We start from the raw sequence: 22,500 nt of genomic DNA, 5'->3' as shown, positions 1-22,500 counted from the left end.
CCTGTCACCCCATTTCTCCCTATTGTCCCATCTTCCTTTTTGCTTTGTTTTTTTCTCCCACCTCGCATATATTTTCTTCTCACAACCCCTTTTTCGTTTTTTCTCCTCATGCCTTTATTTTTTTTCCCCCACACCTGTTAAAAAAGTTTTTTTTCCAGTTTTTTTCCCCCCCTTTTTTTTCTTCTCTTTTTTTTCCTTTTTTTTCCACGTCCAATTTTCTCATCACGCTTGTTTTTTTTCCACCACACCTTTTGTAATTCTCCTTCCCACGTCTAATTTTCTTTTCTCTCTCGTTCCATCATGCCTGACTACAAATCTTTCCAACTCACTCTCCACAACCGCCTAAAACTATACCTCCGCACACTTCCCTCTCTATACTTTCAACCCACTATACGACTCTCCTTACTCATATTCAAGAAGACTCGTTTCTCTAGTCATATTACGTTTCTCAGTCGCTGCTTACATCACCGCCTCATCCCTAAGGGTTTCCGCCTCCATTTCCACCCCACTCTCCACTCCTCTACCACCATTCTACCCATACTCCGCACCACATCCTACCGCCTTATGCGGGCCACCATTCGCTCCAATCTCTCTAAAATCCACACTATCGACCGCCTTCTTCCTCCAGCCTTTTCCATATTTTTCTCCTCTCTGTCACCCTCCCATGCTCACAATACATTGCGCTTTATCATTCAACTTAATCATCTCTTTCATACATTTCTTACCGACACTAAGCTCCGCAAACTTCACTCACTCCTCCATTCCTCTACACCCGATGCCACTACCCCAACCCCTCCACCACCCTTCTCCCTCCCTGATGTGCATTCCCCACCCACACCCAACCACCCTGCCTCTCCCACACACACTCCACCCCCTCCCTCCCAGCCCTCCACCATCCCGACCGCCCCTCCTAACCCTACTTCATCCCCTCCTACTTCTATTCCACCCACCCCCTCTCCACTTCAGCCTGTCGTTACCATTCCCCCAGATCTTCCTCTCTCTGAGGCGGAGCGCTCCGTCCTCAATAGGGGTCTGCGCTTCATCCCACTCACTCCATCCTGCAAGGAATTTCAAACCCGTGCTGATGTCCACAGCTTTGTGCGCCGCGTTAGGTTGGGTGCGCTTTTCCATAACACACCACCCGCACCCAACGAGGACTGCTTCACTGACCTGGGCCGACGACCATCCCAGTGGACGCCTGCTCCTGGCCAGTTCCAGGCAGTTGATCTTTTCGCGGGCGCCTGCCAACGCGCTGTGGGCCGGTTTAACTTTTCCAGGCGTCCATCTCGACTCAACATCTCCCCAGCCGAACTCTCGGCCCTTCGATCCCTCCGACGCCGCACGGACATCATCATAAAACCGGCTGATAAGGGTGGAGCCGTGGTAGTATGGCGCGCGGACCTCTACGAGGCCGAAGCTCTCCGTCAACTTCGAGATACCTCATTCTACCGCCCTCTGCCCTCCGACCCCACGCCCAGCTACCAACAGACTGTGTCCTCCACTATCCATGACCTCATCCTCTCCTCCCGTCTCCCCGCCACCGCCTCCAACCTTATTGTTCGCACCCCACGCACCCCCACCATTTACTTCCTCCCCAAGATCCATAAACCGAACAACCCTGGCCGCCCCATCGTCTCCGCCTGCAACTGCCCCACCGAGCTTATCTCAAAATACCTAGACCGTGTCCTCGCCCCCCTAGTGGCTTCTCTCCCTTCCCACATTCATGACACTAACCACGCGCTTCGTCTATTCAACTCTTTCTCTTTCCCTCCCGGCCCTTCTAAGCTTCTCTTCACTCTAGACATCCAGAGCCTCTATACAGTGATCCCCCACGACGAGGGGCTGTGTGCCCTGAAGTTTTTTCTAGACCAACGCCCCAACCCACAACCCGACACCTCCACACTCATTCGTCTGGCCGAACTTGTCCTATCTCTCAACTGCTTCTCGTTCGCGGGAGATATCTACCAGCAGGTCTCGGGAGTGGCCATGGGGACGAGAATGGGCCCCAACTACGCGAACCTCTTCGTTGGTTATGTTGAGGCCCAAATATTCTCCAGTTTCACTGGTCCCACTCCCGAACTATACGGTCGGTATATCGACGACTGTATCGGTGCCACCTCTCTCTCCCGTGAACATCTTGACTCGTTCCTCTCTTTCGTTCAATCTTTCCATCCTGCCCTCCACTTCTCCTGTACTGTCTCTGACACCTCTGTCCCCTTTCTCGACATTTCGGTCAGCATCCTCCACTCCGCCCTTAGCACCTCCATCCACTACAAACACACAGACTCACACTCCTATCTCAACTTCTCCTCCTCCCACCCTAGACACACAAAACTTTCCATCCCCTATTCCCAATTCCTCCGTCTACGCAGACTTTGTAGCGACAGCCATGACTTTGAGACTCAGTCTCAACTCATGGCTCACCACTTTAGCCTGCGTGGATATCCACCCACCACCACCCACACCGCCCTTGCCAGAGCACGTTCTGTGGACCGTGCATCTGCTCTCTCAACCCGAACCCGCCCTGCCGTTTCCCGCCTCCCTTTTCCCCTCACCTACCATCCCACCACCCTACCCCTCCAACGCTCCATTCTCCGAGCTTTTCGGCGCCTCCAGTCCGACCCCTCCACCTCCCACATCTTCCCTAATCGACCCCTCCCCTCCTTCAAACGAGCCCACAACCTACGGGACCTCTTGGTCCACAGCTTTTTCCCCAACCCAACCTCCCAACCTGGCTCGTTCCCCTGCTCCCGCCCACGCTGCCGCACTTGCCCTTACCTCTCCAACACCACCCTCCTCACCAGCACCCATCACCGACCCTATCGCATCACCGACTCCTTCACCTGCACGTCTACCAACATCATATATTGCCTCTCCTGCTCTCTCTGCCAATCCCTGTACATCGGACAAACGGGGCGGCGCCTGGCCGACCGATTCGCGGAACACCTCCGAGATATCAACGTCGGCAATGACACCCCGGTGTCACGCCACTTCCGTTCTGCCGGCCACTCCTTGCGGCAACACCTGTCGGTGTTTGGACTGTCCATGCACAGGGGCCATCCGGACTCCCGTTTGCGCCGTGAACAGGGATTAATCTTCTATCTTCGCTCCTTTGCGCCACATGGGCTCAACTCCCCTCCACTCTTCATCTAACCCCCTCCTCCTGTCTCTCTCCCCCACCCCCCTCCTACCACCCATCTCTCCCCTCCCCCACCTCCTGCTCCGACTCCTACTTCTTTGTACGTCTCTTCACCTCTCTTCATACTTCTCTCCACTCCCACTTCTCTTCACCCCTACTCTTTCTCTCTCTCACTCTCTTCTCTCGTACTCCCCCCTCTCTCACTCTTACTCTCTACACTCTTACTCTCCTACTATTTCACTCCTCTTTCTCTCCTCTCTCTTACTCTCTCTCACTCTCTTCTCTCGTACTCCCCCTCCCCCTCTCCCGTACTCCCCCTCTCTCACCCGTACTCCCCCCTCTCTCACTCTTACTCTCTACACTCTTACTCTCCTACTCTCTACACTCTTACTCTCTTACTCTCTCACCCTTACTCTCTCACTCTCTTCCCCTCTCTCTCACTCTCTTTCTCACCCTTACTCTCTCACTCTCTTCCCCTCTCTCTCACTCTCTTTCTCTTCCTTTCTTCTTCCCCCCATACCCCTCTTCCCTCTCTCTCACTCTCTTTCTCTTCCTCTCTTTCTCCCCCCATACCCACCTTCCCCTCTTTCTCCCCCCATACCCACCTTCCCCCTCTCTCAATCCCCCTTCCCTCTCTTATACCCACCCTCTCTCCTCTCTTCCTCTCCCCTCCCATACCCATCTTCCCCCTCTCTTACATCGACCTTCCCCTTCTCCCTCCTCGTCAACACTCCCTCATAAGCTCATCCCACCACACCCCAACACACTCCTACTCTACCTTCCCACTCCACCCCATCCAATTCCTTACACCCACCACCCACCCCTACCCACATACCCCACCCTACCCACATACCCCTACCTCTACCCCACACTCCACCCATGCCTTCCCCACCTCCCAACACCCTCACATCACACCACACCAATACCCTTGCATCACACCACGCACACCACACCAATACCCTCGCATCACACCACGCACACACTACAACTGACCAACTACTTTCTCCCTTTCTCCCTTCCCCCATTTTCACACTACATACGTCAAGATCACCAGCAGTCTACCTCCCACACACAGCCCCTCGTTCCCGATCACCGTTCGTTACCTCCCCCTTTCTTAGCTCTCCTGAAATAAGAATTTCTAACTTCCGGTCAGTCAGCCATTGTTATGATCGGCCATTATTATGATTGACCGTTGACTGAACACTATTCAATTTTTTTTCTCCGTGTTTTTCTCCTTGTCTCCGTATTCTTTCTGTTGAAGAGCGTAGCTCGAAACGTCAAAGACTTTCCGTATTCCCGAGCGTCATACTAATATATACTTTTGTTATTTACACCACCTGTCCTCGTCTGTTGTTATTTTTTGTATAATCTCCCATATATATATATATATATACATATATATAATATGGATAAATATACATGCCAATATATGTATTTGTACATACCTTTGATACATATACATACATACATACATATATACATCTTGACTCATTACCTTCTATTAGGTTGGCAACTAATTTCCCGCTGCTTTTTTAAATTTTGAAATTTATTGCGTTTTTAAATCTTGGAATTTGTTTTTTTTTCGAGAATTCTATTTTTGAATCATTTTGGAATCTATTTTTTTTTTAAAGTTAATTTTAGTTAATTTTTGTTTATTTTCAGATCATTGACATGTAATGTCAACTTAAGAAAACCGAGCATTTTCGACACCTTTTTTTTGCTTTTAATGAAGGTTCTAAGGCCGCAAAAGCTGTTCGCGACATTTATGCTGTGTATGGAGCGGGTACCATAGCTAGCTGGAAGAACCGCTCGCGATTGTTAAAAAATGGAAATTTTGACCTCAAAGACACACCTCGTTCTGGCCGTCCAGTTGAGTTGGATGAAGAGCGATTAAACAAACTTTTGCACGAAAATTCTCATCAAACAACAAGAGAACTGTCAGAGAAAATGGAATGCTCCGACACTGCTATAGAGAAGCATCTTCACTCGATGGGAAAGGTTCAGAAGTATGGAGCATGGGTTCCGCATGCTTTAAGTGACAACAACAAAAATCAACGAGCCACGATCTTCGCTGGTTTGCTTGCTCGTCACCGCTCAACTCATGGTCACAAGCAACGATTTCTTTACAGAATCGTTACTGGCGACGAAAAATGGTGCCTGTACATCAATATGAAGCAGCGTAAGAAATGGTTTAGCCCCGGTAAACAAGCGACACCGCGCGTGAAACAAGATCTTCATCCGCGTAAAACGATGTTGTGCGTATGGTGGGCCTGGGAAGGGATTATCCATTACGAATTGCTTGAACGGAACCAAACGGTCAACGTAGAGCTCTATATTCAACAGATGGAGCGACTGAACATGGCTTTTCAAGAGAAAAGACCTAATCGGCAGCATGGAGTTCTTCCTTTGCACAACGGCCGCCCTCATATCGCCAGTATGACCAAGGAAGCCATTCAAACGCATGGCTGGGAAGTGCTGCCATAGCCGCCGTACTCTCCTGATTTGGCACCAATGGATTTCCACCACTTTCGATCTCTTTCAAATGCTATGCGCAGAGTTTCGTTCAATGCTGATGCAGAATTGAGAGCTTCGTTGAATCAATTTTTCGAGTCGAAATCGGGTGATTTCTACCAACGAGGTATAGAAAATCTTGTTGAACGTTGGGAAGAAGTTGTAAACAACAAGAGTAAATACATTATAGATTAATTAGTTGTTATTTCTTATTAAACCTTTTAAACATTTTAAATTAAAAAAAAAAGCGGCAGGAACTTAGTTGCCAACATAATACACACAATACGTTTATATCATGAAATATTGTTATTAATGAACATTTAGTCAGAATATTGTCCCATTATGAAAGCCGAAAATATTGTTTGCCTTTGTATGAAAAACTATAAAATTCGTTTCGTTCACCGAACAAGTTGTACTATTCAAACGTAACTTTTGTTGGTATTTGTGTAGATAAAGTTCTCTGAGATGTTGAAGACATCTCACTCGATTCTTGCGGAAGCCATTTTGAAATATGACGAAATTTTTTAAGTATATTGCGGCAGACGATCTTTGTGAAGAGAAATGATAGACAAATAAATAATCCAATAAAAGAATTTAAAATACAAAATATTAGAGAAAATTCTTCAATTTTTGTAAAGGTATACAGGAATGCAAATGTCCACGTAAGTCCCATAATAAAAAACAGTTTTATGCAAACAATGAACTCCAATTTATTATGTTCTGATAAATATTTCGCAGAAAGTTTGCTAGCCACATATAGCCCTCTGGTAGTGAGGATAAATGCTGTTGTGTTAAGACATAAAATGAGCATAACAGGGAATGCAAATAACCATAGCAGACTTTTTCCGTTTGTAATCCAGCAAATGCCATTTCCATATTCTGGAGAAAGTCCATGATTTCCAGGTGTGTACTCAAATATCAGTGATATTGTTACTATGACAAGTGGACAGATCCAAGCATACAAGGAATAAAATACAAGTCTCTTGGTACCGTTTCTTTTAATTCGAAGTTGGGTAAGTCCTGAGAATGTGTACCAGGCATCGAAAGATAAAACATTCATCCAGAAGAAACTCGCTAGAAAAGAATAATGTATCACAATAGCCAAAGATGTACACAGAATTGTAGATGTAGTGACTTGTGATGAAATAAGAAAGAGAAGCTCAGCTACAAACAATGCTGATAAAAGACTAATGAGTAATTTACCTGGTAAGGTATGGAGATCAGGTATGCAGAGATAGATTATAATAGTGATTGCTAGAGCAGGGATAGAAAATATAAGCCCCACTAACGTGATATAAGTTTCAGCCTCAGAATATTTTGGTAACACTGTGGTAACATTTTTTACACAAATAATTATTGTACCATCTTCATCGAAACTGAATTCTGATTGGTTCAGTAAACGTTGGGTATTATTTAAGTAGAGACGACCATCACTAGTGATATAATACTCAGATTCATTTAGACTTGTTGTTGTACAGTTTAGTTGCGGGTGGTAGATAACTTGTCGACATTGCTTTGTATTCATATCGTAGACTGCATGCTTCGGACAGGAGGGTAGTTGCAGAACAGTATTTCCTTTGTTTGTCTCCATATTTTGTATTTCTATAGAATTGGTATGGAAATTAAAAACTGCCGTTAGAGAAAACACTTTGCTTGAATATGAAAAAATGTTCGTTTCATGTATGTGGCACTGGATATCGTCAGCATCAATACCATTACAAAGTGCACAGTAAATATTTCTAAAGGCTGTATTATTTGCGTTGACAACTCTCATTGGCTTGTGCTCACATAGATGTTCTAATGTTTTATTGGTATTATGTAGCGCACACACTGAAACAAAAGGAGTGCATCTATACAAATATTGGTAAAATTCTTCAGAAGGTACTTGTTTGTATATCTCACAATTTTTTTTATTGAAAATATATAAAAAGTTATCAACAGTGACATTTGGATTATCATCCTTAAAGAAACATTGGTAAGAAATCTTCCACAAAATATATTGTTCTCCGTGACAGAGAGCACAATATAAATTTCTATAGAGTTTTTTACTTGTTTTACCAAAAGCAGGTACATGATGTAGCTGTTCGTCTGAGTTAGGATTTTCACAGTTGTTCACATGTTCCGTTATATCATAGTTAGTTGGACAGCGGTGAAATTGATAGTAATTTCTTCCATTAATATTGTTACAGCTATAAGACATTGAGGGATATGGAGGCTCGAGGTCAGAATTTGTGTGATTAAGACGGTCGGAACAACATTCATCGTATAAATAGCAGTCTTGCTGACATGAACAGCGGTCTGTCCAGGGGCTTTCAGAACACAAAACTGGTGGACAATTGAAGGGTTCTGTTCTGTTTATAGTTGATGTTTGAACTGTGTGGTTTATCAGTAAGATGTATATTAAAAAGTTTGTCACAAATATTTCCATTATGTCTTGATGAAATACAAGACTATGTTTTGAAGTAATCATATTCTAACTTCTCTTTGATAGATTGTTCCGTAGGAAATACTGAAGTTCATGATTAAGTAAATTAAGGTTAAATATTACGCTTCGAAACTCTGTAGAAAACAATGCAGAATTTATTGAAATCTTGAAGAATTGGAGGACAAAGTGTATACCTGCAGATAAAGGAAAAAAGTATGTACTCTGCTAGAGTATGAAATTACACAAGGTTATGTTTTAAGTATTCATGTGAATAGACTAATCAAATGTTCTATGCGAATAGCCTTCACATCAGGTGTGTGTATAAAGCAGACTTTGATATATATTGATCTTCGTATGACAAATACCATCTTAACTATATTTCTACAAGGTTATTTACTCTGAATCATTACTTATTTATAATTCATTCTCATAGATATATATATATAAACCGAAAATGAAATCGTGAAGACTAAGCATTATATTTCTTAATGTATAACGTTGGGATACAAAACAGTAGAATTATTAGCACAACAACCTGAAAAATTTAACGAATTCCTTTCCACTACCAGTATGGATTTTCTTTGATAAAAGAACATTATGTTCTTTATCACAAGGAGGTTTAACTCACCATAATAATGAAGCAAACCATTTACTGTGGAGTATTCTAATGTATTATTTCTAAAACAAGATTCTCAAAAATGACTGAAAATACTAGTAAAATAGCATTGCGTGTGTTACTCATGTATAATGATTATAAGACAACATTATCCAATGTGGGAGACTTGATTCCTATCTTACAAGAAGCTCTTGACTGGAGATGCAAGTGAATTTGATGCGTAGATGTGTCTTTTTCGAAGATGGCGCAGTAAAATGGCTCCGATCAGACATCTTGCAGTTCACGAGTGCATTTCTCCGACCAGACATTTTACTGTTCAAGAGTGCTCAACAGATAATCGTGCTAACCTGACAGATTTGATAATTCTAATGAACTGAATAACACTAAATATCAGGTCTTAGTTGACGAGGATCTTGTCAAAGATGGTAAGAGGCCGCATTGCCTTTTGAAATTGGCAGTCAGTTTTGTGAGTAAGATCTTGGCTCCTAAACGGAGATTGGTTTGAAACATAAAGATCTGAAGAAAGACGCCAATGACTAGCCTTAGAATCTTAAATTAATTTAAGATGGTTGTGGTTGTCTAGAGACTTCAGATGTTACCCTTATGCCGCTCAGGCAAAGTATAGGCAAAGTATAGGCTGAAAGGCTAACGCGGAGACACTTGCTGAAGATAGAGAAGGGCCAGCATCATTGCAACAACTTTAGTCATCGTTATCGGAAGAGCTTACGACTTCTTCTGATACTCCTGCAGTTTCTGTGCTGAACAAAACATCTCTGACGATTATTTCACCTGACAAACATGGGAAATATTATGACTCCGAAATCAAAGTGTCTCTGAATGGAGCAGATATTCAATTGATTGCCATTCATTGAGATCTTGCTTCTAAGATGATGCAGTATGATGCAGTTATGTTTTTAAAGACTGGCACTTATTTTACCGGTTTGTGTTGACCAACGGCTTGGTTACGGTGATGTAAACAAATTAATAATGGCTGCTAGGCAGTGAGGGTGACAAGCTCAAGCAAGCATGCAGGCGCACGCACGCGCACACGCGCGCACGCACACACGCGCACACGCACACACGCGCACACGCACACACTCACACAGACACAGTCACGCGCATGCACTCACACATAGACATAACTTTCACACACACACACACACACACACTTATGTATATAAATACTTTACAAATTTCTTTCAGTTTCTTCGTATCAAATCCATTCAAAAGGCTTTGGTCACACTGGGGATACAGTAGCGAACACTTATCCACTTATCCAAGGGACCACACAATGGGATTAACCTGTAACCATGTAGTTGGGAAGTGTATTGCTCACCCAACAGCTATCTATACAGGCCTTGTTCGGTACGAGGCACTGAAAAGTCACAATAATGACGAAACATCGATGTCTGTCGTTCCGAAAAGGGACCTGATGTGAGTTGTCTTCCTTGCTTATGATTTACTTCCAGGTATTTTTAATACCAGGCGCATTGAAAATATATCCTCTTACGCCTAAAACGCACCGGCCCACGAACTAACAATACACACGTCTTCTGTATGTGTGTTCGAGTTTGTTTATATATCTCGAGCTGCTTCTAATTTATATTTGAATATTTTCTGTGGCATGAAACGTCTCAGTAAGAGACAACCTAAAAACTTGAAAAAGCTATCAACAAAGGCAAGGTTTGACCTCAGCAACAAAAATCAAACATTCACTGTGTCCAAATGCAATGATAGCCGATGCGGTACATACCAATCAATTCATACCGGCCCATATATGAACACAAAAACAGGGAAAATATTCACCAATGCGAACATGAACTGCAAAAGTAGAAATCTAAGCTACTGCATCAAATGCCCAAATTGTGAAGAACTGTACGTTGGTCAGACAGGTAATGCGCTATCGGAACGCTCACGTGTGCATCGACAACAGATAAAAAAAACCAGAGGTCCGCCAAATACCACTGAGTAACCATCTGGCAACATGTGGTCGAAAACTTTTATGATATTTCCATTCCATAAGCTTTACAACCTGAATAAAATTGAGAGAAAACGCAAAGAAAAGGACTTTATTAAGAAATTCAAACCCACTCTTGACAAACAATGATTAAATTTATCTTACTTAGGGTTTAAAAATCTTATCCCTATAACTAAAACACAAAAAAATCTCTCAAATGTCATCATTTCTAAAAATAAACATTGAAAAATGGTTTGGCATCATCTCTAAAAATAGCCAAACACATACTGCTACTGTCCAAAGGAATGTGTATAAAAGGCAATAGGACAGCCAGTCAACTACAGTACATCTGTCAGACGGGACCTTGATGAATGCTATGAAGCAGGAAAAATACTAGCCCCTATATATATTTAATACTCAATATTTCATATATTCAATAAGACATTCAATACTTCATTTCATTTTACTATTTATAGTATATATTCCATATTCTATATCACACATTAATTTTATAAGAATATAAATAAAACATAAAAAACAGACAGAGTTTGAACTCTTTTAAATAATATATTCCTCTATACACTATCATACAACCCCCTTTATATATATATATATATATATATATATATATATATATATATATATATATATATATATATATATATAAATATATACATATATATATACATATGTATATGTACGCCACGCCTCCATCAAAATCAGAAAGTGAGAGACAGACATAAAGTGAGAAAGAGAGACGAGAAAAGTGGAAAAAAGTTTAAAAAAAAAAAAAATTAAAAGAAACAAGACCTAGTAAAATCATTTCGGAAGGTAAGCGACGGGTAGCGAGATGTCACTCGGCCATTAATCAGAAATATGTAAATATATGTCCGATACAAGCAGAAATATGTAAATATATGTCTGATACAAAGGGCATACAACTACATTCAGAAAGACAGGTGCGAGGAGGCGTGCAGGTGTACAAACACACGCACACACACACACACACACACACACACATGCACATACACACTCATACACTTTCACTCTTCTTTATAGTATACACATATATGCGCTGAGTCAAAAGAAATGAGTGCAAAGGTGCACCCACACATCCGCAGAAGCATCTAGTCACAGGCACATATGTGCACGCATAGATATAGATACCGAAATATAAAACTGATAAGAGTTTGTCGTAGATGAAATGAGGAAGAGGTAAGAAGAGACTTTGAAAAATGAGGGCGGTGGTAGTGGCTGAGGAAGATATGAATGCGCTTAAATGTATATATCTATGGATATATATATGTGTGTGTGTGTGTGTGTGTGTGTGTGTGTGTGTGCGTGTGTGTGTATGTATATGTATATATATATATGTATATATATATATATATATATATATATATATATATATATATATATATATATATATATATATATATATATATATATATTTATATATACATATATATGATGGACAAATTGTACGAAATGTATAAATAGATGATGAGTAAAGCACCGGCACAGTTCGATTACCTGCTGTTATCCGTAGATTTATTGCAGGAACTGAGAAGTGGCAGTTGGCGTAACAGTATTAATAAAATAGGCGATGCAATGTGTAATAGACTTTATTGGGTACAGCACATGTTTCTACCCTTTCTGCGTCTCTTCAGGTACATTAATAGAAAGTCTCACTAGAGATTTCTTGAGTTGATTTACGTACTGCTATGTGTCTATTAAATTCGTAAGCCGACTAAAGAAATCTTTAGGGAGACATTTTATATTTTATTGATGCACCTGAAGAGACCCAGAACGGGTTGAAGCATGTGTTGTATCCAATAAAGTCTATTACACATTCCATCTCCTATTTCATTAATACTGTCATGTACACACACACACACACACACACACACACACACACACACACACACACACACACACACACACACACACACACACACACACACAGAGTCATATATATGAGCAGACAAACGAAAGAAGGGTACTCAATACATTTATTGGGAGTTACATGTATGGATCAAAACAGCTTGATTCAAAATCCTTGGTACTCTGAGTTTCAAGTTCGATGCTAATCTTTAGCAATTGGAGTTTGAATCATAAGTTAGTATGAAAAAATCAATGTTTCTTACTAGACAATGGCCTGCGATTGGTTGAGAAAGGTTACGCGGTGTCATATCTTGATGTTGGTATTCCAGCGACAACAATTATTTGGAAAAAAAAACTCATGGTATACAGGAATTTTCTTGGAGTGAGGAGACTGGGTTTGGGGATCGTTCACACACGTGACCTTCTCAGAATATCAGGTTCTAGCGAAAGCATCATTGTAGTGCGGAGAGGTCCTATTAGAGATTTCCCTGTTGGACGAGAGTTTAGGTACCCATTTGCTAATACCTGAAATAAGGTTTCTAATTACAGCGGGGTAGGGGTTTGAGGTTTTGTAGATGGATACAGTAGGCTTCCTGTAGGGGTAGTACTTTCCCGTGTTTAGGTCTAACGTTACGTCCAACAAATCGACTGTAGTCAGGTTGGTGGTAACCGGTAGGGGCAGGCCCAACTCTTTGAAAATTTTTATCAAGTCTTTCCTGAACCTGTCCATCGCGTGGCTATTCATATGGCTTGAGATAGCCAAGCTGTCATCCCTATAAAGGGCCGACCTATGTGAATGGGTACATCACTTAAGTGTTTTGACGATTTAAAACTCGTCAAAACTCCCCATAGAATAAGTCCTGGGGTCGATTTGCTCGACTAAAGTGGTGCTCCAGCATGGGCGCAGTCAAATGACTGAAACAAGTAAAAGTGTAAAAGAGTAATATATATATATATATATATATCTATATATATATATATATATATATATATATATATATATATATATATATATATATATATATATATATATATATCTGACTTCTTAGTAGTGAATGGCTTCTTAGCAGTGAATATGGTCTTGTTAGTGTGTAGGTTTTTTGATTAATACATAGTTCGAATAAAAAGAAACAATCTACTTAGAGACGTATAATAAGTTCACTGTAATACCACCTTTCCTCATATTTGTATATCGTATATCTTACGTACCTTAATTACATTTACATTATTAGCTCCTATCACTTAAATCTATTAATTTATCTTCTACATAACAACATAACAGCATAATATTGTCTGGTTCCCTGTCTACATACATACTTCGTCATTCCTTCATTTATAAGTTTTCCTTCCCTCTTCTCCTTCAACGCCATATTGTCACGTGTCTCATATTTTAATTCTACATGGTAATTTTAATATTTGTGGTCATGAATAATTTGTGGCCATTTCGTCACGTGATACACATCGTATAATTTCTATGCCTCATGGGTAATACTACAGTCAACAAAGAATCTTCGTCAAGATAAGTGATGTTGTTCTTTTTCCTAATACTATTGAACGTCCGTATTTCATTTAATAGTTAATTACACTATCTTTATATATGTTTTCTTTTTCTTAATCTACAGAAAGTACCTCTTCAATAGACGTTTTATGCCCTTAACTTGACAGATGTTTATTATTATTATGATTATTATTATAAAACCTTGACACTTTACTTATTGTACTAAATATTGCTTAAACGTACAGATTTTTCTACTTTTCTTATTTTATCGCATTTTTTAAATATTAGGATACGTTTTTGAAGTTACGAGACTTGAAGAGTGTCCTCATTATGAGTGGTATTTATCTTGATCGATTCATTCTAGATTGATCAGATCTTTCCCACTTTTATGTGGCCATGAAACGCACGTAGTCTTTTTTTCACTTTCGTTTCTATAAATTTACTAAACTGATTAAAAGTTTTAGTCTAATATTTTATAGATTTTATGGATTACAAATTTTCTCTTGGAATTTTTAGATTTTTAAATTAGTATTTTGTATAGTATGCTTTTCTTGATGGTGTCTGATCTCCTTCATCGTTTGAGTTGCACAGTGGTGGTTCTTCTCTAAATTATTAATATATATATATATATATATATATATATACACTCACATACACAAGCAACACACACACACACACACACACACACACACACACACACACACACACACACACTGATATATGTATCAATTCTTACGTATAATCCTAGACACCTCAGTTTGTACAGACAATACATTTAAAACATGAAATATTATTAATAAACATACCTCATCATGGTGGCCAAAAATATTGTTTGTCTTTGTTTGCTTCAAGAACAATAAAATTCGTTTCGTTCACCGAACAACATTTCTTGTACTACCGAAACGTAACTTTCGTTGGTATTTGTGTCGATAAAGTTTTCTGAGAAGTTGAAGATATATCACTCAGTTTGGTGGAAGGCCATTTTGAAACATGACGAAATCTTTTAAGTATATTGCGGCAGACGATCTTTGTGAACAAAAATGATAGACAAATAAATAATCCAATAAAAGAATTGAAAACATAAAATATTAGAGAGAATTCTTCAATTTGTTCAAAGGTGTACAGGAATGCAAATGTCCATGTAAACATGGAGTTCTTCTTCTGCACGACAACGCCGCCCTCATATCGCCAATATGATCAAGGAAGCCATTCAAACGCATGGCTGGGAAGTACTTCCATAGCCGCATTACTCTCCTGATTTGGCACCAACGGATTTCCACCTCTTTCGATCTCTTTCAAATGCTATGCGCAAAGTTTCGTTCAGTAATGATGCAGAATTGAGAGCTTCGTTGGATCAATTTTTCGAATCGAAATCGGGTGATTTCTACCAACGAGGTATTGAAAATCTTGTTGAACGTTGGGAAGAAGTTGTAAACAACAAGAGTGAATACATTATAGATTAATAAGTTGTTATTTCTTATTAAACCTTTAAAAAATTTTTAATAAAAAAAGAAAAACGGCGGGAACTTAGTTGCCAACATAATACACACAATACGTTTATATCATGAAATATTGTTATTAATGAACATTTAGTCAGAATATTGTCCCATTATGAAAGCTGTAAATGCTGCCTTTGGATTCTTTGAAGAACTATAAAATTCCTTTCATTCACCAAACAAGTTGTACTATTCAAACGTAACTTTTGTTGGTATTTGTGTAGATAAAGTTCTCTCAGAAGTTGAAGACATCTCACTCGATTCTGTGGGAAGCCATTTTGAAATATGACGAAATGTTTTAAGTATATTGCGGCAGACGATCTTTGTGAAGAGAAATGATAGACAAATAAATAATCCAATAAAAGAATTTAAAATACAAAATATTAGAGAAAATTCTTCAATTTGTGTAAAGGTATACAGGAATGCAAATGTCCACGTAAGTCCCATAATAAAAAACAGTTTTATGCAAACAATGAACTCCAATTTATTATGTTTTGATAAATATTTCGCAGAAAGTTTGCGAGACATATATAGCCCTCTGGTAGTGAGGATAAATGCTGTTGTGTTAAGACATAAAATGAGCATAACAGGGAATGCAAATAACCATAGCAGACTTTTTCCGTTTGTAATCCAGCAAATGCCATTTCCATATTCTGGAGAAAGTCCATGATTTCCAGGTGTGTACTCAAATATCAGTGATATTGTTACTATGACAAGTGGACAGATCCAAGCATACAAAGAATACAATACAAATCTCTTGGTACCTTTTCCTTTACTTCGAAGTTGTGTAAGTCCTGAGAAAGTGTACCAGGCATCGAATGATAAAACATTCATCCAGAAGAAACTCGCTAGAAAAGAATAATGTATCACAATAGCCAAAGATGTACACAGAATTGTAGATGTAGTGACTTGTGATGAGATAAGAAAGAGAAGCTCAGCTACAAACAATGCTGATAAAAGACTAATGAGTAATTTACCTGGTAAGGTATGGAGATCAGGTATGCAGAGATAGATTATAATAGTGATTGCTAGAGCAGGGATAGAAAATATAAGCCCCACTAACGTGATATAAGCTTCAACATCGGAATACTTTCGTAATACATTGATAATATCTTTTACGCAGATGATAATTGTACCATCTTCATCGAAACCGAAATCTGATTGATTCAGCAAAAGATGGGTATTATTCAAGTAGAGAAGACCATCATTAGTGATGTAATACTCAGATTCATTTAATCTTGTTGTAGTACAATTTAGAGTAGAATTAGCGGAGATTTGTCGGCATTCCTGAGTATTCTTATCGTAGAGAGTATTTTTCACACAAGAGTCCCTGAGTAACATTTCATTTTGCATTTTTTGGGGTTTGTTAGAGACATCAAAAAGTGTTATTAGAGAATAATGTACTTCGTAAAATGGAAAAGAATATATTGGTATACTTATGTAACACTTGATATCGTCAATTTCAAAACCATTGCAAAGTGCACAGTAAACATTTCTAAAGGCCGTATTATTCGCGTCAACAAGTCTCATAGGCTTGTTCTTGCATAGATTCTCTAATGTGCTATTGGGATTATGCAGTGTACACTCTGAAATATAAGGAGTGCATTTGTATAGATATTGGTTAATTTCACGAGAAGGGACTTGATTTTCAACCTCAAAACTTTCGTTAGTGAAAGTCATAGCACCAGTGATTTTGGGATCATCATTCCCAGAGAAATATTGGTAAGAAATCTTCCACAAAATATATTCTTCTCCGTGGCAGAGAGCACAATATAAGTTCCTATAGAGTTTTTGACTTGTTTTACCAAAAGCAGGTACATCATGTAGTTGTTCGTCTGAGTTAGGATTTTCACAGTTGTTTACGTGGTCCGTTACATCATAGTCAGGTGGACAGCGATCGAATTGATAATAATTTTCACCATTAATATTGTTACAGCTGTAATACATTGAGGGATATGGAGGCTCGAGGTCAGAATTTGTGTAATTAAGAAAGTCGGAACAACATTCATCGTATAAATAGCAGTCTTGCTGACATGAACAGCGGTCTGTCCTGGGGCTTTCAGAGCACAAAACTGGTGGACAATTGAAGGTTTCAGTTCTGTTTATAGTTGATGTTTGAACTGTGTGGTTTATCAATAAGATGAACATTAAAAAGCCTGTGACATACATTTCCATTATGTCTTGTCAAAAAACAATAATATATTTTCTGGTATATCTTAGTTTGTCTTTGATAGAACTGTCCGTGAGAAATACTGACATTAATAAAGTAATCCCCAAGATTAAATATTTCGCTTCCACTTTAGATTTGACTTTGAGGACAATGCAAAATTTTTGAAATCTGAAACCTTGAGGAATTGGAGTTCAAATTTTGTATACCTGTAGATAAAGGAAAAAAATATGTACTGTACTAGATTATAATATTACACAAGGATATTTTTTAAGTATTAATATGAATAGCCTTATCAATTGTTCCGTGCGAATATCCTTAACCACAGGTCTTTGGTATATATCGATATTCTCATTACAAACTGCCATTTTAACTACATTTCTAAAAGGCTATCACTTCAATAAATCTAAATCATTAGTTATATACGTAAAGAAGTTTTGTTAATAAATCTTTCACAATATTAGGCTTTACTTTGATTGACATCTAGATTGTACATATCATAATTATAACTAAGTATTACGCTTGGGAATGTATAACGTTGGGATACAAAAGAATTATTAGGGCAATAACCCGCTGATTGAAAGGTTTAAGGAATTCCTTCTCGTTACCTATACTGATATGCCTCTCATTGCCAATATGCTTCTCGTTACCAATGTTGATATAAAGAAAAACCATTAATTTGACACTCGTTATCATAGGCAGATTTAATTCACCATGATAATGAAGAAAACCATTAACTGACGAGTATTTTTGATATATTATTTATGAAAACGTTTCTATAAAATATCAGTAAAATATCAGTAAAGAAGCATCGCGTATGTTACTCATATATAATGATTATTAGATGTTTTCTAATGTAAGAGACGTGGTTCCTACTATGCATGGAGCTCCAGACTGAGAGATGCAAGTGAATTTCAAGATAGACGAGCCTTTCCAGGACTTCACAACGGATAATTGTGACTGAACTTACAATGCCCTGGCAGATCAGATTTGATATTTCTAATGCAACAAATAAAGCCAAATATCAGGACATGGTTGATGAGGATCTTGTCAAAAAGATGGCAAGAGCCTCATTGCCTACTGAAGTCGGCGGCCACAATTTTAGAATAAGATCTTGAATTTCAAAACAATGTACTTGAATGAAAGTTGGGTTTGAACGTAAACAACTTTAAAAAACACGAAGGACAAGCCATTGCATGTGCAACCAGATGTAACCTTTCTGCCGTTGAAGATTACTTGCGTCCTCGGGTCCAGAGCCAACGCTGAGACACTTGCTGGAGATAGAGAAGGCTTAGCACCATTGTAATAGTTTTAGTGACAGTTATTGGAAGAGCGTTGGACAAAACATATATGTATATGCATACATACATATATACATGTGTGTATGTGTGTATTTGTGTGTATGTATCAGTCTGTCTTTCCGTCTCTCTGTCTGTTTGTGTGTGTCTCTTTCTCCTCTCGCTCTTTCTCTCTCTCTCTCTGTCTCTCTCTCTCTCTCTGTCTCTGTCTCTCTCTCACCAAGAAGAAATTGGAAATAGCGCCTACGTCTTAGAAAGATTTTTCCGACAGAATAAGGAAGAAAGGCGGTGAGCGGGCAGAAACGTTCGCACGCTGGGCGAAATGCTTATCGGTATTTCATCTGTCTTTACGTGCTGAGTTCAAATTCCACCGAGGTCGACTTTGCCTTTCATCCTTTCGCGGTCGATAAATTAAGTACCAGTTGCGTATTGGGGGTGATATAATCGACTGGCCCCCTCTCCTAAAATTTCGGGCCTTGTGCCTAGAGTAGAAAAGAATAAGGAAGAAAGATAGGCTGATGTATAAAGAATACTATTCTCTCATTCGCACTGCTAAGTGGGGAACGTCATACAAATCACAGGCTATATTTTTGGAGCATGCTTCATATGCGTTTTAGTTAATACGTTTTAATTAGATATACGCATGAGAACCTTACTTACTTTGATATGTTTCGGCCATTATTGGCCCAGGCCATATCTAACTCAATAGCACCACCTGGCAAAGTCATTAAAATCAAGAATCGGACAAGGCCCACTCGAAGAGGGTGTTATTGTTTACGGAGACATATGTAAGGTGTAGGAGGTTTATCTAGGATTTTTTGAAGGAATTTGTTCCAAAATTTCTTGAGCTTTATGGGGTCTGTTTCTGCTATAATGTGTCTTAGTGTAATGTTAAAGAGAACAGTATCAATTGAGGTGAAATAATTGTGCCGCATTGTTGATATGTGATGCGAGCATAATTTATGTTGTGGGCGGATAGCACGGGGCCCAAGTCTTGGGTGTATCTTAAAGGCGATGCCGACATCATTTGGGCAATGCTGATGGAATATTTTCCACATCATGCAGATGATGTAGCGCTCTCAGCGGCGTTGGAGAGAATAAAGCTTGAGCTCTTCTAGTCGACCCCAACAGTCAAAGTCTGTCATACCATCTATATCTTTTTTTTATGTAACCTTTGAGGCGCTTCAACTTTCATGATACTTTCTTTCGTGTAGAGAGAACACTGTGGACAACAGTATTCAAGGTGGGGTTGGGCAAAAGTGGAGAAAAGAAGGATAATGGTGTGGATAGTTCTCGACTGGAAAGTTCTGAGAATCTAGGAACACATTCTGCGGGTCATGTCAACTTTGCTGTTTATATGAGCGGCCCAGCTTATGTTGTTGTTTACAATTACTCCCAAGTCTCTGATGTTGTTGAATGCCATGAGATTTTCACGTGAAGGAAGAGAGTGTGGGAGTTTCATAGTATCCTCTTTTCCGAAGTGGATTAGTTCAAATTTGTCCTAGTTCAGCAGCATATTATTCTTTTCCGCCCATTGGATGACAGCCAGTAGATCAGACTGAAGGCATGCCCGATTACCCACTTCTTTGATGTCCTGGATCTTGGAATCATTTGCAAATATTCTTATGTTACTGTACTTGATGATGTCAGTATATGATGAAAAGAAGTGGGCCCAAAACAGTGCCTTGTGGAATACCATTACTGACTTTGGCTGGGCTTGATTTTATTCCTTCGACTACGGCGTGTTGGGTTCTGCCAATCAGGAAACACTCGATCCATTGTAGTAACTTTCCAGGGACACCAATATTGGATAGTTTTTTCAAGAGGATCTTATGATCCACCCTGTCAAAGGCCTTTCTGAAATCAAGGTAGATGATATCAGTAGTCGAGCCCTCTCCCAAGGCTCTCACAATGTCATCAAGTTGATGCAGTATCTGCGTTAGGCAGTTCCTTCCATTACGGAACCCATGTTGGTTAGGGTTCAGTAGTCTGTTGCTTTCAAGAAAGTAGGTTATCCGTGATCTCACTACCCTCTCAAATACCTTGATGATAAACGAGGTGAGTGATATCCGACGTTAGTTCACTGCAAGTGACTTGTTTCCCTTTTTGGAAACAAGGACAACAGACTGGGACAAAGTTTTCAGGAATATAGCCAGCATCCAGTGAGTTCCTTCACAGATTAGCAAGTGGAGAGGCAAGTTGGTGTCGACACACCTTCAGGACACAAGCAAGGAACCTGTTTGGGCTCACTGATGAATTGTGTATAATTTCGTTCATTATATCTAAGACATCAGGGGCGCCAAACGTTACCTCCAATAATAGTGTGTTGAGGATTTACATCACTGATACAGTCCAGATCGACCATATCAGGATTGCTGAAAGCAGAACAGTACTGTTTCTGCAGTATCTCACTTATGGTTTTGGCATTACCATAGAGAGTAAGGCGGTGAACTGGCAGCATTAATAGCACGCCGGGCGAAATGCTTAGCAGTATTTCGTATGTCTTTACAGTCTGAGTTCAAATTCCACCGAGGTCGACTTTGCCTTTCATCCTTTCGGGGTCGATAAATTAAGTCCCAGTTTTTTTTATTCGAGTAGGCCGATAGCCGTCAAATTTATGTGTGGCTGTTGGCAATATTTTAGTTTGTTAATGTTTTAGTTCTTTTTGTTTATCCGACAAAGGTTTTCTGTTTTGGGGAATTCTGCACTTAGTTGTCTTCACTGGTCTTGGTGGGATGTATTTTGCACATATATTTGTGACAGTGTCTACAAAGATCTGCCAAGACATTTTGATGCTGGAGGAGGTGGATGCATGCGTGAAAGACCAGTCAACATGTGATAGCTCTTTCATATCGACATCATAGAAAACCATGGTATCAAGGTATCGAATGATGGAGCTGGAGAGAGATCACTAGGGTTAGCCTTCGGCTGGTGGAATCTCAGGTTACAGAGAACCATGATGTGGCCTGAAAGAAGGGGTTTTTCCACTGTAATATTGCGTATAGTGTTACCGTAGTTACTAAAACAAGCTCTAAAATGTTCTGATATCTTGTTGGTGCAAGGTAAATTTGGGACAAGAAAAATTCATTAAAAAAATCGAGAACTGGCTCTACTGCTTCCTTGTCATCACAGTACATACATATATTCATCTACATACATACATACATACAAATATCCATGTGTGTGCATATGTGTGTGTGAACACACACGCACGCACGCACACACACACACACACACACACATACATACATACATACATACATACATACATACATACATACATACATACATACATACATACATATATATATATATATATATATATATATATATATATATATATATATATATATATATATATATATATATACACATACATATATAGATACACAGATATATTTATGTTTGTGCGCGTGTGTGTGTGTGTGTGTACAGAATATGTACAGTAAATTAGTCAAGAATTGGGAGCTAAACCCTCCAAGATCTTTCAAATATATATCACCACATAT

The 22,500-nt window shown here is 39.4% G+C and overlaps 3 protein-coding genes across 5 annotated transcripts in view; all 3 read right to left on the bottom strand.

The window, feature by feature from the left end:
• Positions 1–22,500, bottom strand: part of LOC128248737 (uncharacterized) — a 93,146-nt gene that overhangs the window by 42,689 nt on the left and 27,957 nt on the right. The window lies entirely within an intron of this gene.
• On the bottom strand, positions 4,785–8,120 carry LOC149134205 (uncharacterized). The gene has a single exon (XM_089357813.1). It carries the CDS (start codon positions 8,118–8,120, stop codon positions 6,066–6,068), a length of 2,055 nt encoding a protein of 684 aa, XP_089213939.1. The 3' UTR covers positions 4,785–6,065.
• LOC106872517 (uncharacterized) overlaps positions 8,215–22,500 on the bottom strand; it is a 42,230-nt gene continuing 27,944 nt past the window's right edge. For both annotated transcript variants that reach the window (XM_089357825.1, XM_052970787.2), the window contains exons 2-3: positions 14,837–17,902; positions 8,215–8,269 (exon numbers count right to left, since the gene is read on the bottom strand). In XM_089357825.1, coding sequence (XP_089213951.1) covers positions 15,716–17,701 — 1,986 coding nt within the window. In that variant the 5' untranslated portion in view covers positions 17,702–17,902 and the 3' untranslated portion in view covers positions 8,215–8,269; positions 14,837–15,715. The remainder of the gene's footprint in view (positions 8,270–14,836; positions 17,903–22,500) is intronic.

Source organism: Octopus bimaculoides, chromosome 9 (genome assembly GCF_046866305.1).
Source record: "Octopus bimaculoides isolate indiv1 chromosome 9, ASM4686630v1, whole genome shotgun sequence".
NCBI classification, from domain to species: domain Eukaryota; kingdom Metazoa; phylum Mollusca; class Cephalopoda; order Octopoda; family Octopodidae; genus Octopus; species Octopus bimaculoides.
The sequence above is the reverse complement of the archived record's forward strand: the minus strand, read 5'-3'. Positions and strand labels throughout refer to the sequence as shown.

What these genes read in the sequence shown, in the direction of transcription:
- LOC149134205 (XM_089357813.1), bottom strand. Translation starts at nt 8,120, where the DNA reads ATGATTACTTCAAAACATAGTCTTGTATTTCATCAAGACATAATGGAA.